A 20,029-nucleotide genomic window follows, 5' to 3' on the forward strand; every position below is an offset into this window, starting at 1 on the left:
CGGTCTGCAGAGGCAAACAGCTCACTTGGTCGTGGCCCGGCTTAGATATCAGGATGTCTGACATCCAAGTAATTGCTGCACAAAAGCCACTTAGTAGTTGCCTGGCTGCCTAGGTTCCCACCTCGACAGCAGGCTGAGTTCACACCCCTGGCTCCAGTCATCTTTATAAGCCCTGAGGCCTCTGGGCTTCCGGTCACCAGGAGCAGCTCACCCAGGAGCAAAAGATGGGAATAAGGTCCCCAAGTTCAGTGGGAGAGGCTATACCTCTAACACCCAAATAATCATCTCACAGATTTTCATAAACATCAATCAATCATCCTGTTTGGACCACTTGTGGGCTATCAGGCGGCTTTTATGACCTGTAGCATTTTGTACGAAATAATAACTGGAAGAGATTTATGGACCCATCGCTGACCCTTTCAATTTATTTTTTACTCTTTGCACGCCTCCCACCCTAGCCCAGGAGTGCTGGCTGGGCCCTTCCAGAGAGGAGCCTTCTCCAGGCCCACCGAGTCCCAGTTATAATGGTACAAATCCCCGATTTCTCTATTTGGGGCTGGAGAGGGAGCAGAGAAAAGGAGGAAATAAAAACACAAGAGAAAAAGGTCACTTCCTTTCATTTGTGTTCTCCCCAGTTGCCCTGTATTAACACCCTCCTTCCTTTTGCAAGATGCTGAAAGAAAACAAGATAAAGTAGGACAAAGGGAAAGGCCGTGGGGCCCTGTGTTTTCCCTTTTCATATCACTGAAGAGATTGAATCAAAATTCCTTCGGCTGATACCATCTCCCCGGGTGGACTACACTCTTGTTAACGGATAAATTCAAGCCCTCCAGAAAGTCAAAGAATAAATTTAAGCCTTTGCCAAATGTCTATCCTATTGGATTTTGATAAGGCAGCCATTGAGCCTTAATAATGTCTTCCATCCATTTTCTGCGAGCCCTTAACACGGCTCTTTATTCGTCCCCAAAGCCTCTTCTCCCGGCCTTTTTATTACTGGCTCCAACGTGCTCTCCAGGGAGCCCTGCGGGCCCAGTGATGGATGGACAGCCGGCTAGATTATCTCCCGCAGATGTTTGCTCTCCAGGAGCCCCCGGGCTTCCCTCTAAGTAAACAGACTAAATAGAGTCACCCGGCAGAGGGGCAGCCCCAGCGCTCCTGGGTTCTGCCGTGGGAAGAGGCCTGAATGCATCTCACCACAGCCAAAGTGACTTCTGGGAAAGCTCAGGTGCTGTGCCACCGCAGCCAGGAGGGCACACACATGAAGCGCTGGGTTTTAGGCACTGGAGGTCTGGAACACAGACACATAAGCCCCGGGCATGCGAGGCCACAATGTAGGGGATGACAAGGCCCAGAGGGACACTGAGAGTAAGAGACAGGGGTTAATAGGGGCAAAGGGGAGGCTCGGTCCAGTGAGGGACAAAAGGAGGAGAGTGGATGGGGGTGGTGGTGAGGGCAGCCTGAGCCGGCCACAGCTCCTCTGAGGGGAAGGCCTGCAGTCTTGGATGTGACCCATGTGTGGTCATGCTTGCCCGGTCCTGGGCCGCTTCTTCTGCAAATTATGAATAAACTAAGAAGAGAGCAAGTCCTCTGCAATAATCTATCCTCTAATACTTGCATAGTGGCCTCCTCTGTCTCTCCTTTCCTCATCAGTGTCAAGGGGCTGAAAGACTCAAACTAAGCCGCTGAGTTTCACAGGAGCAGACACTGGCAGCAGGAAACACATATAACCCAGACATGGCAACCGACCAACCCAAGGCCACACAGCCTCCACGTGCCCTTTTGTACCACGATTCCCTACCATATTTTTGTTTTGTTTTGTTTTCGTTTTTCGAGATAGGGTTTCTCTGTGTAGCCCTGGCTGTCCTGGACTCGCTTTGTAGACCAGGCTGGCCTCGAACTCACAGTGATCTACCTGCCTCTGCCTCCTGGGTGCTGGGATTACAGGCATGCGCCACCACGTCCAGTCTCATATTTTTTTTTAAAATACAGGTGTGGTGTCTTCCCTCAGGTGATGCAAACTACAAAAATAAGACACCAGGAACTTGCTGCATTCATTGTTAAAACAGCACATGGTGTCTGTGGCACTGCCTTAGCAAGAGCAAGGTATGGACATACACTAGCCACAGCTTTAAGTGACAAACCTTGGAGAGGTGGAAACTTCCATCTAGACAGACATTCAAAGGCACCTGTATCCCATCACGCCCCTAAGCCCTGGCATGTGACCTCTTTGCTGCTGACCTGTAACTCCCATCTCCCGTCCAGTCCCTTAGGTCTCTCACTGTTCAGGTCCAGACCCAAGACTAGGTTTTAATTCTTATTCTGTGACCCTGGTGAAGCAGGACAGTGGCCAAATGGTGTGTGTGTGTGTGTGTCTGTGTGTCTGTGTGTGTGTGTGTCTGTGTGTGTCTGTATGTGGCGTGTGTGTCTGGGTGTCTGGTGTGTGTGTGTGTGTGTGTGTGTGTGTGTGTGTGTCTGTGTGTCTGTGTGTCTGTGTGCGTGTGTATTTGTGTGCGAAACTGTGCCCATGTGTGGAGCTTGGGCACAAACTGCCTCTAACTTCCTCCGACAGGGCGGAAGGAGCAAGAGGGCTGGGCTGGGCTGGGTGCTGAGAAGCCTGCGCAGCTGCAGCCAGTGTCCCCTCCCGGCTCTGGTGCTGACACTGGCCTTCAAGATACTCCAGTCTAGGTGGGCACATTGAGTCTCGGAGACCCTCAGCCTGGCTGCAGCATCGAGGCACCACAGGGACCTGAGATGGAGACTGCTCTGTCGCCCTACTAAAGTCTCTGGCTTCAGACTACCTCACAGCTTGAGGAGCTCTCAGGATGACCTGGGACCAGGTGAGGCAAGACCTCACAGGACCACATTTTATAGGGGGACAAAAAGCACACATTACAAACAGCACGCCCACCTCCCACCCGGGAGCAGGAGGAGAGTGGCCAGGCTCTCTTGCCATAGGTTATTTTTGTTATTTTGTTTCCAATCAAAAGCATCCAGAGCTTTCCTTTCCATGGCCCTTTACACTTGAACTTGCCCTTTGACCTCCTGCCGGGGCTGGGCAGCCTCGCCTGATGGCTTGAGAATCCATCTTGCCCTACAACCTCCTGCTAGGCCACCTGCACAGAACACCCAGCGACAGACACATGGACCCAGCTCTGTTTGTGGCATGGGGAAGACTGTGCTTCACTTCGCCACAGTTATTTTTGTTTGTTTTGTTTTGTTTTGTTTTGTTTTGTTTTTTGAGACAGGGTTTCTCTGTGTAGCCTTGGCTGTCCTGGACTTGCTCTGTAGACCAGGCTGGCCTCGAACTCACAGCGATCCACTCGACTCTGGCTCCCGAGTGCTGGGATTAAAGGCGTGCACCACCACAGCCTGGCTACCCACAGTTCTTAAGTTATAAAATTCTGTTCCAGCCCTACACCTTTCCTTTCAGAAAACTCAAATGTATACAAAGAGGCAAAGGAAGAAGTGTGTGTGTGTGTGTGGTGTGTATGTGTGGTGTGTGTGGTGTGTGTGATGTGTGTGTGTGTATATGTGTATGTATGTGTGTGTGTGTGATGTGTGTGTGTGGTGTGTGTGTGTGGTGTGTGTGTGTGTGGTGTGTGTGGTGTGTGTGTGTGTGTGGTGTGTGTGTGTGTGTGTGTGTGTGTGTGTGTGTAGGAAACTCTGGTCGGTGGTACACTTAAAAGGTAGAGGGAGAGATAAAGGAAGGAAGAAAATGGAGGAAGGGCCGCTGTCAAACGTTCCCTCATGCTGAGGTCCGCCTGGAGGACAGGCACCCGTCCCTGGCAGAGAGCTCTGCCTACGTGCCTGCCTTAGTGCACATCAGGTCATATTTGTCTGTCCCTTTGGGGGCGGGCAGGACCCCACAAGTACATGCTCTGTGTTTGCAAGACTCAGGGAGAATGACACTGGGTGGACCACTCGGTGCTGATGCTGCATACACCGCATCCTGAGCCCAGACCCCACCGCTTCCAGGTAGGGATGTGTGTGTAAACAGGCAAAGATGTCCAGAGAGAAGGGGATGCTTTAATTTCATAGGAAGATCCTGAACACAGGATAGGATGCTTGTATGTACATTCGCACATGCATGTCTCCCTGTGCATGCATGTGTTATGAGCAGTACGTGGCGTGTGAGCTCAGGGAGGCTCAGGAGGTGACCGGAAAGCATCTTCTTGCTGCTCTGTGTGTGCGTGTCTCCCCCTGGGCCATGTGTACCCTTTCTCCACACAGCTCTCTCTGTCTCTGGGACTTTCAGAGCCGTGTTTATCAACCAGCTATGATCCATCATCAGAGAGAGAGGCCTAGACAATACCCAGTTGATGCTTTTCTTTTGCCTTAATGGTTTGCTTTACTTAAAGCGACGCTTGAGCCCTCTTTGGGAGCTAGCTGAGAGTGCGGCAGAAGGATCTGTTGAACCTGCGGCCCGTGCCCCCCCCCGCCTGCCCGCCCACCCCATATTCTTTTCATGTGAGTATCCAGTGAAGATAGTTAAATAAACACAACCTGCCTTTATTTAGTTTCCATGTGTCTGCATGGCCTGCAGCATTCCCACGGGCACAGGGTTCACCTCTGTTCTCAAGAGCTGGCATTGCTTACTGAGGTGACACCCCCCCCACACACACACACCCGCCCCTGCCCGATTACACACTGAAAACGAGCATCTCCCCTCATGGCTTGCATACACTGTGCAGATAACACTGTGCCCGTGGACCTGCGTCTGTGCTCTGTAGTTCAGAAACAGTCACAAGCGCACAGCCGCCCCACCAGCAGCCACAGGCAGGGGCGCAGGGGCGAAGGCCGTGACGGTGTGTTCGCCTACCTTTTTGATGCAGCTGTCCTGGGATGACACTTCTGTATCCGTCAGCATCTGCTGCAAAGCAAATTGGGAAAGGGGTGTTAAGTGACTGATCGATGTGGCCCTCAAGCTTCAGAGGGCTGTGGGCCTTGGGCAGATCAACACCTCAGCTAGCATGAAGGCAAGATCTTGTGGCTTCCCTGAGAAGTGTGTGTGTGTGTGTGTGTGTGTGTGTGTGTGTGTGTGTGTGTGAGAGAGAGAGAGAGAGAGAGAGAGAGAGAGAGAGAGAGAGAGAGAGAGAAAGAATATCCTGACCAGAAGCAACACAAGGAAGGGAAGGGCTAACCTGGTCTACAATCCCAGGTTACAAACCATCGCTTTGGAAAAGCCAAGGCTGGAGCTCATGCAGCCGCTCATGTTGCGTCCACGGTCAAGAGCAGAGGGACCATGTGTGTCCTTGCATGTCCTTGGTCGTTTGCTTTAGTGCCCTTATTCTAACTGAGGTCCTCCATTCGCCTGGGCCTAATCACACCCCGAGATGACATCTCCTTTCTGCAAATGTCATTGCTTCTCTACAGCTCCACCTCAGAGACGCTATTGCTCTGCTGAGAGCCCATGGCCTATGTGTGAGAGCCCGCCTCGCAGGGTGAGGGCTGGCAGGGCAGGCAGAACCTCAGGGCAGGCCACCTGTGTGGTTCCAGCAAGCATGGAGCTCAGACCCTGAAAGGGACATCAGACTCTCAGCTCTGCCAGAAACCCAAGCAGATCTGCCCAGGCACGAATGGGGTGACTAGGCTGTGGCCATGGGGCTCAGGGTGTGTGTGTGTGTGTGTGTGTGTGTGTGTGTGTGTGTGTGTGCAGACTTCAACTCCGCTCTCAGAGATAGCAGATATGGAGGGAGCACGCTCAAGGCTCCGTCTGTTCAGCCTGAGACAGGAGCGGGACAACACGCCCTGGAGGGAAAGATGGTTGTTTGTAGTCAGGGGAGCTCTTCTTCAGCTGTGGTGCTGGACCCCATGAAGGTGCTTGGTGGGCCACAGAAGACACTCCCTATTCTGCAGCACAGACCCCCATCCCTCGGATCCTTCCGCCCCAGGATCTCCCAGACCGCTTTCCTTGGCTCAGACCTGCACAGCTGCGGCATTTTACCCCATGTACCCTCTCAGAAAGCCAGCAACCCTGCTCTGGAGGGTTGGAAACCAACAAATGAGTGGTAGAAACTGGACTTTTCCCCTTCTGGAGTAGAAGTCCAGCACATACACTCATGTCCATAAATTATAATGTCACCTCCATAAGAATAAGCACCGAGATGGAAAATCATACTTGAAAAATAAAACAAGGCGTGATGTCAGGCCCAAGGGCTTTCTTTCCTTCCCGGTCACACTACCCTGAGGCGCCCATGTGTGCCTGTGTGGGCCGGCAAGGGAACCAAAATGTGGCATACAAAAACAGGCTGTGCCCGGCTCAGCTGTAACGACAACAGGCCGCATTGTAAGTGTTGGGAATCTTAACCAATTGTGAATTTTATGTTTCTTTTAATGAGTTCTGAAAGCGTGGTTTAGAAAGTGACTCTAAGTGAAAAGTGAGAGTGAGGCAAGGTGAGTGCCATACAAGACTCAAGGCTCCAGAGGGGACTGCACCCTGTGACCCAGTGAGGTGCTTTGCCCAGCCTCGCTTGATTCTGCCCCATGGCCAGCCACAGAAGCCAGCCAGAGCTGAGCTGTGGACAGTTGTGCTCCTGCGTGCGCCCCCCCCCCCCCCCCCCCCGCTCCACGGCTTCTCTCTCAAAGCAGGGCCAGGGAGGGAGGAGGGGACCTTGTGAACCTGGACACTACAAAGTAAGACTGACTACCACACCTTAGGAAGGCAAAGGTCACCCCAGGACACCTCTTCCTGCTACCCAAACACAACTATTTAAACCTGTACCCTGAGTGGCGTTCCCAGCAGGCACGGAGACCTCTTGGTTAAATGTGTGCAGGGTAGCTGTTCTTCTGTGCTGCAACCACTTGTGGCAGGATATGTGCCAATAGCTCTCTCGGCTTCAGCCAGTAGGAGAAAATGAAGTGTTTTCATTTTTCCAAGGGAAGTAAGGCTTACACTGCGCTGAGAAGGCTGGACACAGCCACAGAGTGAGGAGACCTCAGAAAGATGTCCCTCGTGGGATCTGTGGCCTATGTGCTCAGGAAGGTTCTGAACCCAGTGCATGTCTCCAAACCCCATCAGCTTAGTGGATGGAGGACCTCCTTCTGACACTCAGTAGTGAGGAGTCCTGAGCTGAGATGCCTGGCCTAGTTGGATGCTCTACCTGGCCACCTGGTAGGACCCTTTCCTAGGGTCCCAGGGTTCAGGGACACATTCATGCACATGCATGCACGTACATACACACACACACACACACACACACACACACACACACACACGCATGTGGGCAGTTGAAAAGCCCCCGAGTATGTGCTATGTGTGCTGAACCTGTCAACAAACAGGTCACAGTAGACCAGGTGACATTTTAGGACCAGTCTAAGGAGCTTGCTTGGTGGCATTCCACAGTCGCCTTGTACTAACACACCGATGTCAGCGCAGTGCTTGACACTGGAAAGAGAAGACTCGGGCACGAGGTGCCTCCAGCTTCTCTCCTGCTGCAAGAGAGAGGAGCTGTCCTGGATCTGCTGGAAAGGGCACCCCAGCCCGTCCCTGAGGAGTAAGGGGGTGCTCCTGTCACAGCTCAGCCTCCTGGTGTGAAAGCTGTGTCACTAACGAAAGTGGGGCTGAGGCTGCTCCGCTCCCTGTGTGCTCAGTCAAGCTTCGGACGCCTGCAAAGGCACCAGCCCTGGGAAAGGCTCACCCCTGCCTGCGCTCACACTGGAGTATGTGGCTGCCTCCTAGGGAATACTGTTAGAGAGAGCCCTTCCATCTGGAGACCTGAGCCTGCTCCCCACTGCACAGGAGTGACTGTTGTGCACGGGGCGCTAACTAGCAAGACTGTCTGCCTGCGAGTGGGCCACACAGCCTTCTCCGGACCTGCCTGCCTATCCTTTAACTGAGTGGAAGGGAAACTGTGTCCCATGGCCCTACGGATGAGTGTGGTCACAGCAGAGGCTAACTAGCCAAATAGGATGAGCCCCCACTTACCCCACTATGGGCTCCTTCATTTCCAGAAGAGTCAGCATAGCCCTGGCAGCAGCCCCTACCTACCCTAGAGTTTGCAACAGGGACACACAGAGGAGTGTCAACAATCTCATCCCCAACCCCTCAAGTTGGGGTGAAGAGGGAACAACCAGAGCCCTGTGCTGTCTAGGTCACAGAGGGTAGGGGGCTGGCTAGCCTTGGGGACAGGAGCTGGGGAGCTCTGTTCCTTGGCCTCTTCACACATACTCTGAGTAGATGCTCACTGCTGAGGAGTCAGCGCCACATGGCAGGCTTCCTGAGTCACTGGTGCCACAGGAGCGAGCATCACACCCTCAGAGGAAGCTGGCACCAGACCCTGCCTGCAAGGGAAGGTCTGAGTCCGACTCAGTAGCAGCCTTGCCAGGTAGGAATATCTTTAATGAGGCCCTCCTCACCCGCTGCTGACCTTGGGTGGAGAAACCTCCGGACACACTCCGGAGCCTCTCAGCCTTGGCTTCCTCCCTGGCTGGGCTGCCGGTTACTGAAAACCCTCTTTATGTTGCTAGCTCAGCCTCTGCATACGCACTGCTGGCTTGCCGGTCGCTGGCAGTGGTGGCTGCCCCAGGCTCTCAACTTCTCCCCGCACCCCGGCAGAAGTATTAGGTGTGTTTTGATTGAACATTTTAGCCAAAAAAATGAGGTTTGACCTGCGGCATTTAGCTTTTCTCTCGAGTACTGGTGCCAGGATTTAGCTAAGTGGGGTTGCTCAAAACATCTTTTTTGACTCTTAAAATAAATACCCTCTGTTCTCCAAGAAGCTGGTGAAGAGCACATACACACACATACAGACATCTCATAGGCTCACAGCTCTGAAACTCTGGCATGTCCCCCAAGGGGGCCGACTTTCTGTTTGGTGTCGCAAATGGATCCCAGAAGGCGTCGCTCCCTTCAAAGAATCTGGGAGCAGACCTATGGGAGGAAGCCAGCGTGAGCCCCAACCTAAGGCCCCTCGAAAGCTAGACCAGCCTGACTGGCTTGCCCTGGGCTGGTGTCTGGTCTTCTCACATAGCCCATGTCACTGTAGCCCTTGTTTTTTCCCTATTGGATTTTGAAGTAGTTTCTCTGGATCAGTGGATTTGTGTAAGCCTGGAACCTTCGGGGAGCTAACGCTGGGGTCTCTTCTGGGCAGGGAGAAAGGCAGAGTGTTTGCCATACTATTAAAGGTGTGCTGATGGAGACTCCCAGCCATTGCATCCTGGCTCTGAGTCTTGCTTGCGGACTGGAGGAGGCTATGGGTCCAGGGTCTCAGGGCTGTCTGAGCACATGGAACGGCACTGTTGACCCTTCTGTCACCAGTGGGGTTGACTTCCGGGGGGGGGGGCTTGCCCTTAAAACAGGGCTTTCTATTTAGAAGCTGAAGGATGGGGCTGCACGGGGCTTCCCTGATTTGAGCCCAGCTAGCCCCTGGAGAGGAACGCCCTCAAGCCGGTGCCTTGCCTCTTTCTAGGATGATGGACCACGTGCACATGTGTCCTGAGGCTAACGCACACTGCTGGTAGAGTTTCCAATCGGCCCAGAACTTACTAATTCAGCTGGATTGGCTGGTGAGTGAGCTCTAGGTAACCTCCGGTCTCCATTTCCCTGGCATGGGGGTTAGAACCATGTACCGCATGCACGGGCTCTGTTGCTGTTAGGTGGGAGTTCTGGGAGACCGACGTTGGGCCTTCCTATCCACACAGCAAGCACTTTACTGACTGAACTATGGCCAAAGCCTAGGAAGCGAAGCTTTTAAAGAGTCCTGTTCACCCTCAACGTTCTTCCTATGCTAGCATCCTACAGTCACGACATTCCACCCAGTGCAAACGGTTCACGAGCCCCAACAACGGAGACCATGGCGGCACCAGCAGCTGCTCGTATCCTGGGCTGTCTGACGTTTCTGGGACACGTCTCCTTCAGGCAAGGGCCCAGAGGGCAGCAGCATCTAGGCTTTGTCACCAGGAAACTGAACAGGGGGTTGAAAGAGTGGAGGGGAAGACGAGGAGACAGGAAGCCGACAGGGCGCAGCGGCGTGAGTGTGGGCCTCTGCTCCTGTGCTGCACGGGCTGTGCAGGGACAGAGTGAGCAGCACGCACATACATCTCAAGAAAACAGCCACGTATCCTTTCCCTTCTGACAGGTCCCACACCTGACCGGATCTCCCTAGGAGGGGAACACTCCCTGTAGCTGCAGTATTGGCCAGAGCTGAACTGGGACACATCCCACTGGCAATTCCAGTGGGAACCCAGAGGGATGTTCTGGATCCCCTGGCCAGTCCTGGCTTCCAGAGCAAAGGATCTGGCCGTGTTGACACAAACTCCTGCGCTCTCAGCTGGGAGAGTGGGGGTCATATTTATTTATTTATTGCACTTGAAAAAAAAAACTCAGCTTGGCCGTGTTTGAGCTGAAGAAATGATTTTTTTTTTTTTTAAAGAGCGGTGAACACTGTTTTTAGCTTTTATGCCTAAACAGATACTTCTCAGTTCCTTCAAGGCAGAGCTGTCTAATGAATGGATGCTCTCTCCTCCCTCCTAAGAAAAATATTTACACAGTCTAGCGCAGCGGCAGAGGGTCATTCTGGAGCCTGTTCCCGAAACGCAGGGAGGTCTCCACGCCTGCTGCAGCCCTCCTCTCTCCTCAGGGGCATTCCCCACCCCCCCTGCTGGGGTTCCTTCCGAGACCAGTCCCAGGAGAATGTTGACATCATCCTGCCCTCTAGAGCCCTCCTGTTCGGCTTGCCAAAGATGCTGGGTCCTTTGGCCTCTGTGTGAGGAAAGGCTCTGATTTTTTTTTTCCCTCAGAGCTCTCCTGTGAAACCTACTCCCCGCGTGTGCTAGAACCCATATCCCACACCTTTCATGAATTAGATGAGGTGTGCCCAGCCTTCCCATGGCCTGATGTGGCCAGTGGGTCTCAGCTGTGTGTGTCCGAACATTTTCCCTCAGGCAGGGGCCCGCCTTGCGCTGCCTGGCCAGCGCAGTGGTGCAGACCCAGGACCTGGGCATGGACTGGCCATTCTCAGACAATCCAAGTACACTCTGTCCACTGGCAGTTCCGGGTCCGTGACTGTACTGCTGGGACACCTCGTCCAGTAGCGGCTGCCCAGTGTTTGTGGCTGCCTGCTGTGGAGCGATCAGAGCTACAGGCTATGGGGTCTCTGTCTGTCATGGGCTAAGATTCCTGTCTCACCCTCATCTGTGGGCAGCCATGGAGTACCTCTGTCTACACCCACCTCACGGAAAGTGACCTGGAGCCACTCCATGACACACTGAACAGCAGCCCCCTCGCTACATTTAGACGGACAGTTAACATAAACAGTAAAGAGAGAGAACACCTCGTAGGAGGGTCGGCGAGCCTGGGTTCCTCTTGACACAGGGGTCCTGAGGTAGCGAGTAGGGATAGGGTACCCCAGGGAACCAGCAAAGGGGGAGCAGGGGCTGAAGGGTCTGAGGATCTGGAGGCTGGGCTGGGGAGAGCTGGAGGCCATTCAACAGACAAGAGGGTCGTCATCAGACAGCAGTCAGACAGAGGAGAGCCAAGGGTGGACTGAGCCGGTCGCCATGCTAAGGACTTGTGTCGTGGCAGTCTATGGGAAGGTCATCTCTCCCCCCGAGAAGGGGGCAACTCATAGAGGACAAAGCCTCCTCAGACCCGCACAGAGTTGGATGGAGCCAGAACGGAGGGTGGTACTGTGGCCATGGGCCAGAGTGAGGCCCCCAGAGAGGCCGTCCCTTCCCTGAGGGGTACTGAAACAAGAAGGTGTGGTCCAACCCTGGCCTATGACTCCTGTGCTGCACGGGCTCTGCAGGGACAGAGTGAGCAGGACGCACACACATGTCAAGAAAACAGCCACGTGTCCCTTCCCTTCTGACTTGGTCTAAGGGGGAAAGATGCCATTCCCAAACAAACAGAAAGTTGTCTTGGCCCCTGACCCTGTCTCTTCAATCTTTTGCTCTGCATTTTTTTTCCTACCAGCTCTTACCTGCCCTAGTGAAGTCCAGCAGAGGTTAGACTGTTCACCTAGAGCAGCTGTTCACCCCACCAGATGGGGAAAGGCAGCAGGCAAAGAAGCAACCCAGAGGCAGAGACATGTCAGGCACAAGGCCTCAGAGCTGCTAAACAGGCATAGCCCAGGTCTGTGGTGCCAGCCACTCCTGGACGCTGATGGGGACCATCAGAACCTGTGCCGCTGCAAATGGCAGAGGCAGCTCTAGCCCTACAGGTGCTTCATGGGATCTCCACGGAATGGAGGCTCCAGCACGCCAGCGATGGCCAGGAGGTGTGTGGGAGCACCCACCAGCAGCTGCCTGACTGGATGTCTACAGCCCCAGTGGATGCCCGCCCCCCTGCCCCCCCCCCCCAACACAGCACGAGGAGCTTGGAGACAGTGCACCTCACACTCTGCCCCTTACGCCACCATGACCTCCAAAGGCTCGTGACACTGAACACAAGGTCTGCCCTCTCAGGCAAGCTCTAACCATTCAGAGGGACACGGTGAGCTGGCAGACATTACACCGGGCCCGGGATGAACTCAGTGATGTAGCATGTATAGGAGGAATCCGGAGTATTCAGACTTGGACCCGGCACAGAAGGTAGCTGTGAATGTTCTTGCAAGGTCCAAGAGACTAGTTTATGGAAGTGACGGAGGCTCCCTGCTGCCTGACACCTTTTGGCCCCAGAAGGGGCACCCTGCATCCATCCATCCTTCCTTCTTTCCTTCCTTCCTTCCTTCCTTCCATCCTTCCTTCCTTCCTCCTTCCTCCCTCCCTCCCTCCCTTCCTCCTTCCTTCCTCCTTCCTTCTTCCTTCCTCCCTCCCTCCCTCCCTTCCTTTTTCCTCCTTCCTTCCTTCCTCCTTCAGCCTTCTTTCCTCCCTTCCTTCCTCCTTCCTTCCTCCCTCCCTTCCTTCCTCCTTCCTTCCTTCCTCCTTCCTTCCTTCCTCCTTCCTTCCTTTCTTCTTCCTTCCTTCCTCCTTCCTTCCCTTCCCTCCTTCCTCCCTTCCTTCCTTCTTTCTTCCTCCTCCCTTCCTCCCTTCCTTCTTTCTTTCCTGCCCTACCTTCCTCCCTCCTCTTCCTCTCTTTGCCTTTTCCTTCCCTTCCCTTTCTTTTTTCCTTTCCTTTCCTCCTGTCTTCCCATCCTTCTGGCCTTTCCTCCTTTCATTCTAGGATGCTAGGGGTGGGACCATCTGAAGCTACACACTGACCTGCATTCCCAACTCTAAGAACGGATGTCTGTGTCCACTGCAGACAGGAACCCCAGGCCTCCTTCCCTTGCTCAGTGCCCCGTTGCCTGAACCAGCTCTGAACACTAGCTCTTCCGGCTCACACTCCTAGGACCCTAGTGGCCCCTCTCCCATCTTACTTCAGAGAACTCTGGAAATCCTCACACGTGCACACACCAGGACACTAAGCAGGTGACATCAGTCAGGCACTTTCTTCCCACCCAGGGCAGGAGAGTGGTTGCCACAGGTACCACCCGGAATTCCGAATTCCTGAAGACAGCCCCGTACAGCCTCACAATAGTCCTACAGACATTGTGTCCCAGTACCCCCTGAGGGCATTTTACTTCCTAGGTGGGGAAAAACAAATCATCAGGCCAACTAATGGCTCCATACAAACATTTATCTTTTACTTTCAACCTCCCTAGTTATAGAAATAACCTTGATATTGATAGAATTATATTAATGCACTTCAACCTGACCCCACTTATCGATGGCTTGTTTGCGGCGGTGATCTTTAATAATCATAAGGGAATAGAAAGCTCATGGATCTCCTGTGATGGAGATTCTGTCTGGAGGCCCCAGGGGCTCGACCCCTGACGGTCAGCTCTTCTGGGGCTGTGACATAACTTTCTCACTGGGGTTTGAGACAGCCATCTGTTATCTGGAGGTGGGATTACATCAGAGAGAATCAAATTTAAGATTCTGCAAAAAGGACAGGCAGTGGCAAAACAAGCAAACACAAGACAAAACAGAGAAGGCAGCTCAGTCATCAATGTGTCTGAAGCATAAGCTCGGGGGCCCTGAGTTCTAAGTATGGGCTGCAGGGGCTGTGGAGATGCCTCAGCGGTTAACAGCACTCACTGCTCTTGCAGAGGCCCCAGGGGTGGTTCCCGGCACCCACACGGTAGCTCACAACTGCCTGTAAGCCCAGTTCCAGGGGACCCAAAGACTTCTGGCCTCGCCAGGTACCTGCATGCATGTGGTGCACATCAACTCATGCAGGCATATATGCATACACGTAATCTTTTTTAAACAATCTTCTTAAAAAGCTGGGTTCGCCTGTAATCTCAATGTTGGAAAGGCAAAGAAAGACAGGAGAATCCCCGGGGCTCGTTGGCCCGTCCAGTCTAAACAAATCGGTGACCTTAAGGCTCAGTGAGAGACTGCCCTGAAAAACAAGGCACACAACCATCAAGACGGAGACCCGATGCCAACCTCTAGCCTCCACATGCCGGGGCATGCATGTGCACTTGCAACCACACACTCTTGTGCACACACACATGAACATGTACACATGCACAGAAAGAGAAAGGGGGGAGCCACAGTGCATTCTGGAGATGAGAAAGATCAATGCCACGATGGGTATTCCTATTGTAACAACCTCCCCCACCCCCCACCTCCTCCTGAGACACACACACACACACACACACACACACACACACACACACACACACACACACAAAACCTGGTCACATTTTCCCCTCATCAAGTTCTCATCTGAATTTATCTCACTCTGGTTCTCACAAACAGTTGGCCCATGCTCACTTTTGAGTTCCACTAACTGATGGATAGCCAAGGAAGCCAGCTGTACCATGCCCCTTCCCACCTGCAACAAAGTAACAGGGACACTAGCGGCCGTGAGGGCTTCGCCTCAGGGGCCACTCCTGGCTCTCACTCCTTGCCCCAGCAAGTGTCCATATCTATGCTAGAGGATGCGGGGACTCAGACAGAGGCTGGGACACATGTCCGATGTCACACTGCCAACTCTGCAGGGCCTACATGGAGCCATGATCTCATTTGGCCTGTGCAGAAACAAGTAGGGGAGGGTGTGTAGGAGGCCCTGCCTCTCTCTCACAAATGATGTTTCCAATCTGCTGGGAGGGCACAGGGCAGCAGAGCCCCAAGTGTCTGGGTTTGGTCACAGCTGAGGTGACAACTTGAGACCACTGTGCAAGCGGGCAAAGAGAGGCTGAGAGCTGCCCGCCAGACAAGACCACACACTTTCCTAATGGGACTCAATTACAGGAACAGCTGCAGGGGGGATTCTGTGCATGGCTGTGACGCGCCAGGCTCAGGGACACTGCAGAATCCACAAGACTGTGGCCAGGAGCCCTGGGGCTCAGATCTGCTCTCTGGAGTGAGAGAGGCTTGCTTGTCTCACCCCAGCTCTGCCTCTGGCCCTTGCCTGGGACCATGGATGGTGAGAATGCTGTGAGGCCTGTAGTACTGTCCAGGCATGCTGGCCTTCAGCAAGTGCACCCTGTCCCCAGAGGTCCTCATGACAGCCCTGCTGTTTTCTCTACCTTCTTCCTGTACAGAGCTCTCACAGAGCGGGAAGAGGCTACAGGGCTGGGGCAAGGTGCCTGGCTCAAAGCCACTTTGCCTATCCTGAGGCCAGCCACATCCTGGGTATGCACACCCTTGGGTGGCCTTGTGACCTCTCTTTTGCTTCTGGCATTGGAATGACATAAGCTAGAAGATGAGCTGAAGCCGCCAAGAGTGAGAAAGAGATGCAAGAAACTGGTTATTAGTCAACGCGAACACTATTCCTAAAGTAGACTCTGCTTCTGTGATCACTAATGCGAAACCCACCCAGCCCGAGGAGGCTGATCTGTACCAGGCAACCTAACCCCAGGGTAGCGAGATGGAGCCATCTTGGCTGTCCCAGCACTGGGCACGCATTATAAGCTCTCTGTGGCCCACAGGTGTAATCCAGCCTGTGGTCAGTTTGGGTGCAGCCTGGCAGATAAGTGTGGCTTTTGCAGTTTTAAAAATAAAGATTTGCTCTCTCTCTCTCTCTCTCTCTCTCTCTCTCTCTCTCTCTCTCTCTCTTTCTCTCTCTCTCTCTCTTCCCCTCCACCCCCCCCAGGGTACGCTTTCCCCCTCTCCTTCTCTCCCCATGCTCATTTAATAAATCTTATATAATCTAAAAATTAAAAAATAAAGACTGTGTGATGGAGGTCACCTATGGCACACAGACATTTTACAGAAGTCACTGAACCTGGCCTGCATCATTGTTCAAAGGAGGGCAGAGACTAAAGCATGTCTATAATCCAGGCTTGAGTCGAAAAAGCAGGCACAGACTATCGTTGTGAGTGTGCAGGGATGCAATGGGCCATCCAGCCTTGCCCCTTGTCCATAGAACGGCCATGAGGGATAACAGCACGAATATGAGGCAGAAGAAATGCTGGCTAGAGCTGCAGCTGCCACGCGGGCTTGCCTGCCTCTGGGAAGGTGAGCCTTGTCTGGGCTGCTGTGGGAAACCTGATCTGGCCAGCAGCTGCTGGGACCTGCCCAACAGGCCCTAGAGGACAATTCTCAGCAGCAGCCTCCCTTGAATCAAGGTAGGAAATTGGAAGTAGTTTGCAATGGTTCTGCTGTCTCTTCTCCTCCCCCCCTCCTCCCTGCTCTCTGTCTTTTTCCAACAGGGAGCAGCACAAACAATTTTCCTAAAGGAAATCCCAATCCCAAGTACTTCTTGGCAGGTGACTTGGAGTCACATGACCTTCTGGGACAGTGGACCTGCTTCTGAGATGGGGAGAGAGGTCCCTTCCTTGGGCAGGTTGTGTAGTCCAGAGGTCAGAGCTGGTTGAGACTCTGGCCTAGGTGGCAGTGGAACTAGGAGGTAGCCCTGGGCGGAGTGGAACCAGGAGGTAGCCCTGGGCACACTCTGGAATCTGGAATAGCTTTCAAATCGACCCCTGACAACTCCTTGATGTGCCCAGAGCTTCAGGCTGTTGCAGAGACTTACGAGACGGATTACCTGTCCCTTCTCAAGTCTCCCTCAGAGAGAGCAATGGGTAACCACAAGTGTCTCCTGCGGGGTTCATTCTGTGGCAGCCCCGTGGTGGGTTCAGGGATCTCGGACTGCTGCAGAGAACCAGGATTCCTGGCCCAGGACGAAGTACCAGAAGCACAGACAGCTAACACAAACCAGATACACCTGGGGGCATTAATATTCTCTCCTAGTGTGGGCGTGGCTTTTACTCTTTTACACCGTTCCCTAATGCCTGATGTTGCTCTCCAGAAGCGTCCTGCTGCCCATGGGCTGTGGCAAAACACCTGCAGCCTTGCCTTCTTTCTCCATCTAGTTCTGGAAACACAGGACTCTTCCTTCCTCCCTCCCGTGGCTTATCCAGCCCAGCCATCTCACTGCGCAGCATGCTGCAGTGGGGCTGCCAGCTGCATCTGCAGAAGAACTGATCCTGACCCTAACCCTAACCCCTGTCAGCACAGGAGGAGGACCGGCTCGGGCACTTGTGACATGCCCAACCTCTAGGTCCTCTGCATAGGCCACGGTTATGTAGGTGGCAAAGTTCTCAGGAATACGTCAGCCTCTTCTCTCTGTGGCTCAGAACAGCTCTGTCTCTTTGCGGCCGCCGCCAGAAGTGACGGCTGCTACAGCCGGCTGAGGCAACCTCCTCCCACAGACATGGTGGAAATAAAGGTAGCTTCGGAGAAAGATGTGACAGGCATTGACAGGGTTTGAAAAACCTGATCCTGGAGCCATTTTGTTTGGCCATCTACTTCATTTGTTCGCCCCCAGGACTGAAAAGACAGCTGAAGTCTGCCCAACTGCAAATCTGCGAAGTGTGGCCAGAGAGGGGACAGCTTGGCATATTCTGTGCAGAGAGAGGTGGGGAGGGGCGCGGGTGGATGGACACAAGCTCTAATGAGAAGACATCTCTGGTGAGGGGCATCTGAACAAGGGCACTTGAAGCTATCATGGGCTGTACATCTTTCCAGGCTCAGGGCGCCTCACCTGGCTTGGCCCCACCGTTGGGCCAGCTGCATCTTCTAAGCTCTGGGGATGGAGGAAGGAGCCAAGAAAGACCCTTTAGGCTTTGCGTCAGCCTGTCTTGTGACTCCCCTCTCAGTGACGCATGATCCTCCTCCTGGGAGCCCCACAGAGAGGCCACCGCAACAGAGAGCGTTACTGGGAGGCATGAGAAACTCCCCTTTCTCTTTACAGCCCAGTTTGTTTTGGTCTAAAGGTGTTGACTATGATGGCTGTAACAGTGATGCTCCTGGGCTTGCTATGGGGTTGTGTCCCATGATGCTCCTGGGCTTGCTATGGGGGTTGGTTGTGTCCTGATAAATTGATCACATGGCTTCCTGTGGGGGGGCAGGGGGGCTGCGGCTGCCCCACACAATATTAAAGGATCATGCTGAAAGACGAAGTTCAGGTTCTGCTGAATACAGCATTTTACGTCAATGGATAGTTATAATCTTTAGTTACATCACGGCTAGTGAGGGACTGCTGATGGGGCCACCTAGTGTTTTCAGAGTCATCTCTGCCGAGCAAACCAGAAGCCTCCAGTGTGAGGGCTGTGCGCGGAGAGCACACAGGCGCATCACGTCCTGGGCTTGCTTCTTCTCATCCCCGGAGCACACATCTTGTCTTGTGTGACCTGTGAAAGGATTCTCTTTGTCCTAAAGATCATTCCTGATGGAAACACACACTCAGATAAGACAGGGGGAGAAAAATGGGATACAGCAAGAAGCAGCCCACATCTCCAAGCGGACTGGAGGAAGGACACACCTGACGGTTCAGTGCACTCACAGACTTCACGAACTTCTTCTTAAGAAAAAAGAAGGATTTGCTTGTTTTCATTTTATGTGCATTGGTGTTTTTTTCCCTGTGTGTATGTCTGTGTGTGGGTGTCAGAGCCCCCGGAACTGAAGTGAGAGAGAAGAGTGAGCCACCATGCAGGTGCTGGGAATTGAACCCTCGTCCCCTGGAAGAGCAGCCAATGTTCTTAACTGCTGAGCCGTCTCTCCAGCTCCCTTGCTAGCTTCTTAACCACAAGCAGGAAAAGCCCCCAAGGTGATAGCCAGTGCTTGTCTCCCCGCCCCCTGCCCCCCCCACCCCCTGGCCCCCCACCAAGTACTTGGGAGAGTCTCCCAACAGGCTCGGTGTATCGGCTTTTTCTAATGCCTTATGGGGATCTTGAGTCTGAGGCCCCGTGAGACTGTGAAGTTGAGAGAGGAGCTGGGGACTTTGGTCTCTGCACTTCACCCACCAGGTCCTTGGGCCCCAGAGTCCCTTCTACGCTGAATTCTCTAGAGGAAGGGAGACCCGGTCGTGGTGGCTGCCCACACCCAGGTCTGTTCCCCTGAGCACCTCCACGCAGCAGCTGTGTGTCTGCCTGAGAGCCACTACAATCTTTTTACCCAATTTTCCAGCTGAGTTGGCTGAGGCCTGTGAAGGTCAAGGGGCTTGCCCAGGGTCAGTGAGTAAAACAGCTTAGCCTTGTGGCCTTAGGACAAGGATTCAGGACCCTGCCTCCTGCCCCTAATGGCCTCGCTCTCTCATAAATAAACGGAGTAACAGGGTCTCTATTTTCAGTAGGAGAACCAACCCCTACCCCCACAGGGCTACCAGGTTTGTGGCCAGGCATGTGCTCCAAGGCTCACAGGCCAGCGGCAAGGTGGGGACGCAAGCAGCGGGAGACAGGGGCTTGACACACCAGTTGGCTCTTGCGAAGGCATTAATTTGTAACAGACGCGCAAAGAGCTGGAAAGAGCACGGGATGTTCCGCACGCGCAACAACAGCTGATTATTCATCGCTGACAGTTATTAGCCTGTTATTAAACGTATGAATTGCCTCTTTCATACCACACTGCCTATCCTTAAAGAGCTTTATGAACTAACATTAACCAATCCAATTAGCAAAAGACACTGTATTTGTGTAATTAGTAATTTGAGGCTTTGTCTTGGTCTTACAGAGAGAAGGCATTGGCTGTTGATTAGCACGTAACATCGCACAATTAGGAGAAGTGGTCGTAGATTAGCTGGAATGTTCGCGTTCCCCAGGGTCCCTGTTAGGGGACCTGGTCTTGCTAAGAAGCACCAGGGGTTATGTTTGTGGCA

The 20,029-nt window shown here is 53.4% G+C and overlaps 1 protein-coding gene across 10 annotated transcripts in view; it reads right to left on the bottom strand.

Moving 5' to 3' along the window:
* PRDM16 (PR/SET domain 16) overlaps positions 1–20,029 on the bottom strand; it is a 327,469-nt gene that overhangs the window by 162,306 nt on the left and 145,134 nt on the right. For 5 of the 10 annotated variants that reach the window (XM_084784689.1, XM_084784685.1, XM_084784687.1 and 2 more), the window contains exon 3: positions 4,820–4,870. The exons of 1 other annotated variant lie outside the window; for it this stretch is intronic. In XM_084784689.1, the coding sequence (XP_084640815.1) occupies positions 4,820–4,870 (51 nt within the window). The remainder of the gene's footprint in view (positions 1–4,819; positions 4,871–20,029) is intronic. 4 more of the 10 variants (XM_084784691.1, XM_084784688.1, XM_084784690.1 and 1 more) reach the window with 1 other exon arrangement.

The sequence above is a fragment of the Acomys minous genome (assembly GCF_964271855.1).
Source record: "Acomys minous genome assembly, chromosome: 6".
Classification (NCBI taxonomy): Eukaryota; Metazoa; Chordata; class Mammalia; order Rodentia; family Muridae; genus Acomys; species Acomys minous.